At 62.4% G+C, this 2,500-nt stretch overlaps 2 protein-coding genes across 3 annotated transcripts in view; one reads left to right on the top strand and one right to left on the bottom strand.

Moving 5' to 3' along the window:
• LOC113816244 (Kv channel-interacting protein 4) overlaps positions 1-2,500 on the bottom strand; it is a 521,919-nt gene that overhangs the window by 355,477 nt on the left and 163,942 nt on the right. The gene's annotated exons all lie outside the window — the stretch shown is intronic.
• LOC113817675 (uncharacterized) overlaps positions 1-2,500 on the top strand; it is a gene marked incomplete in the record, with an annotated part of 105,160 nt that overhangs the window by 101,019 nt on the left and 1,641 nt on the right. The window contains 2 exon segments of the mRNA XM_070130261.1: positions 394-513; positions 643-2,500. The exon segment at positions 643-2,500 is cut by the window's right edge and continues 1,641 nt beyond it. Coding sequence (XP_069986362.1) covers positions 394-513; positions 643-2,114 — 1,592 coding nt within the window.

Here is a 2,500-nt window from a genome sequence, read left to right as displayed (position 1 = left end):
TTTCTTTTGTTTCTATTCAGGCGCCCTCATGTTTTCCTTTCGAGCGTCTCGTTTTGTCCCATCCTGTTTTTAAATTTGTTTTCATTGTGGTTTAAGCGCTTGTGGTGAGTTTCATGTTTAGTCTTTGTGTTATATTATTGTTTATTTTGTACAGCAGTATGCTTAGGGTTTCACAGTATGCACATGTTTTCACATTCATTCCCATTCTTGTCTGTTTTCTGCTTTTACCCTTTTCCTCACCTCCCTCTTCTTATCCCCTTTCCTCATCTTCCCTTTTTATCTCCTTTCGTTTGTGCACTTTTCCTAACTTTCCTCTCCTACCTACTCTTCCTCTGTGTCCTCCTCCTCTCTGCCCTCTTGGCCATGCCCTTCTGACGCGCCTCTGCCCTCCAGCCGTGACGTGCGGGCCGCCGCCGGTCTTCGCCAACGCCCGCTACACGCTCCTCAACGGCTCCACGCACTGGAACGGCATCGCTGTCTACTCCTGCGCCGACGGCTTCAGGCTGCACAGAGGTCAGTGGCGTTGCTCTCTTCTTTCTGCCTCGGTGTTGGGCTTTTCACAGGGCCTTGTCTGTCATGAGTGATGGCCGATGGCCAGTCTTCAGCGTCTCGCCTGCGCCTAACCCCTCCCCTCCTCCGCAGACACGGGCGACACCGTGTCCACGTGCATGGACAGCGGCAGCTGGAAGTTCATCAACGTCACCTGCATCCCCGTGGAGGCGGCGGCGACGGCGGCGGGCGTGCGGCGGGGCAGCGGGCGGGCGCTGACATTCGACCAGGACGCTGCGGGCGCGGCGGAGCCGCAGGGCACGCAGGGCCTAGTGGTTGCCCTGGCCATCATGGCGGGCCTTCTGACGGCTGCCATGCTAGTGGTGGGCGTCCTCCTGGCACGGCGTCACCTCATCTCCGGCCCCGGGTCGCTGCGCTCGCTGGTGCGCTCCTCGCCCACCAAAGACGCCACGCTCTACGGCGCCATGGTCGGCCCGCGCCACCACGACGTCTCCAACACCGTCAGCGCCAGTAGCGTCGCCGGGACCACGCCCAGCTCCCTGGGCCCCATGGGCGGGCCGGGCGCGCCTCCGCCTAGGGGCGCGCTCTTCCAGCAGAACCTGCTGGCCAACCTGCCGCTGCGGCCGCCCGACCAGCACAGCCTCGCCGGCAGCCACGGCACCGCCGCCACCGCCTCCGAGCTCGACGACGACCCCAACTACGCGCAGATCCCCGGCCAGGAGCCGCCGTACGAGCGCGTGCGCACCCGCTCCGAGCACAGCTACGAGACTCTGCGCAAGAAGAGCTTCGCGTCCGACCTGGACAGCGAAGCCGGCAGCGCGCTGGACGACAAGGACAGCGTGGGCTACGAGTCCCTGAAGGACGCCAAGGGCAAGGACTCGGGCTACGAGACGGTCAGGGAGAAGGACCACGACTACGAGACGGTCAAGAGCAAGGAGCCCGGGTACGAGACGCTCAAGGGCGCGGCGGACCACGGCTACGAGACGGTGCGCGAGGCGGGGCCGCGGCACCACGGCTACGAGACGCTCAAGCCCAAGCCTCCGCCGCCCAGGACTGAGGGCGGCGCCGGCGAGGGCGAAGACACGGTGCCGGACATCCTGCAGAACCTGTCGAGCGGCGCCCAAGGCGGCGACGTGCCCCCCGAGATCATGGCGCTCTACGCCCGCGTCGACAAGACCAAGAAGCGCCGCCGCGCCGCCGCCAGCGACTCCGACAGCCCGCTGCCGAGCGCGGCGAGCTCCCCGACGCCTCCCGACGCCGAGATCCCTCCCTCCTCGCCGAGCAGCGACTTCAGCCACGCCCCCACGAGCTCTGGCGTGAGCAGCGCTTCCGCCCACTCGCCCGTGTGCCCCAGCATCAGCAGCACCAGCAGCACCGCCAGCATCAGCGAGCCGCCCACTGACGTGAGCTTCGTCAGCGAGGCGAGCGCGCCGGCCGCCGGCGCCCAGGCGGCGCGAGAACTGATCCGCAAGTTCAACCGCCTCACCAGCGACGAGGAGGCGCCCTTCCCGCGCAGCCGCCAGGGCAGCGTCGCCAGCGACACGGGCAGCCTGCGCCCCCTGCCGCCCCTGCCCAAGGACAGCAGCTCGCCCACGACCCCCTGAGGGAGTGAGGCCAGCCACTGGCGGTCCCCGGGGCGAGGTGTCCCGAGGGTTTGCCTCGAGAGCAAAATGAAAAAAGAAAACGGACTCGGATGTGAATTCGAAAGAACAGTGAAGCGAAAGGCGTCCTTTGCATTTTACGTGACTCTTGCGATGCACTGAACTGACGAGAAACTGGTTCACTCTGCCAGTGCTGTGATGTGACATCCTTGTTCAACCCAGATTGTTGTTCAGGAAATTCAGATTTGAAAGACATTTTTGCAAAGAAACTTTAAACGATTCTTCATGAATGTAGATCAGCTGTTTATTGCTTCAGAAAATATATATATTTAAAATTTATAATGAGAGTTCCCCGCGATCAATGCATATTTGTATGTAACCTTGTATAA

Source organism: Penaeus vannamei, chromosome 15, assembly GCF_042767895.1.
Source record: "Penaeus vannamei isolate JL-2024 chromosome 15, ASM4276789v1, whole genome shotgun sequence".
In the NCBI taxonomy this organism is placed as follows: domain Eukaryota; kingdom Metazoa; phylum Arthropoda; class Malacostraca; order Decapoda; family Penaeidae; genus Penaeus; species Penaeus vannamei.
The sequence above is the reverse complement of the archived record's forward strand: the minus strand, read 5'-3'. Positions and strand labels throughout refer to the sequence as shown.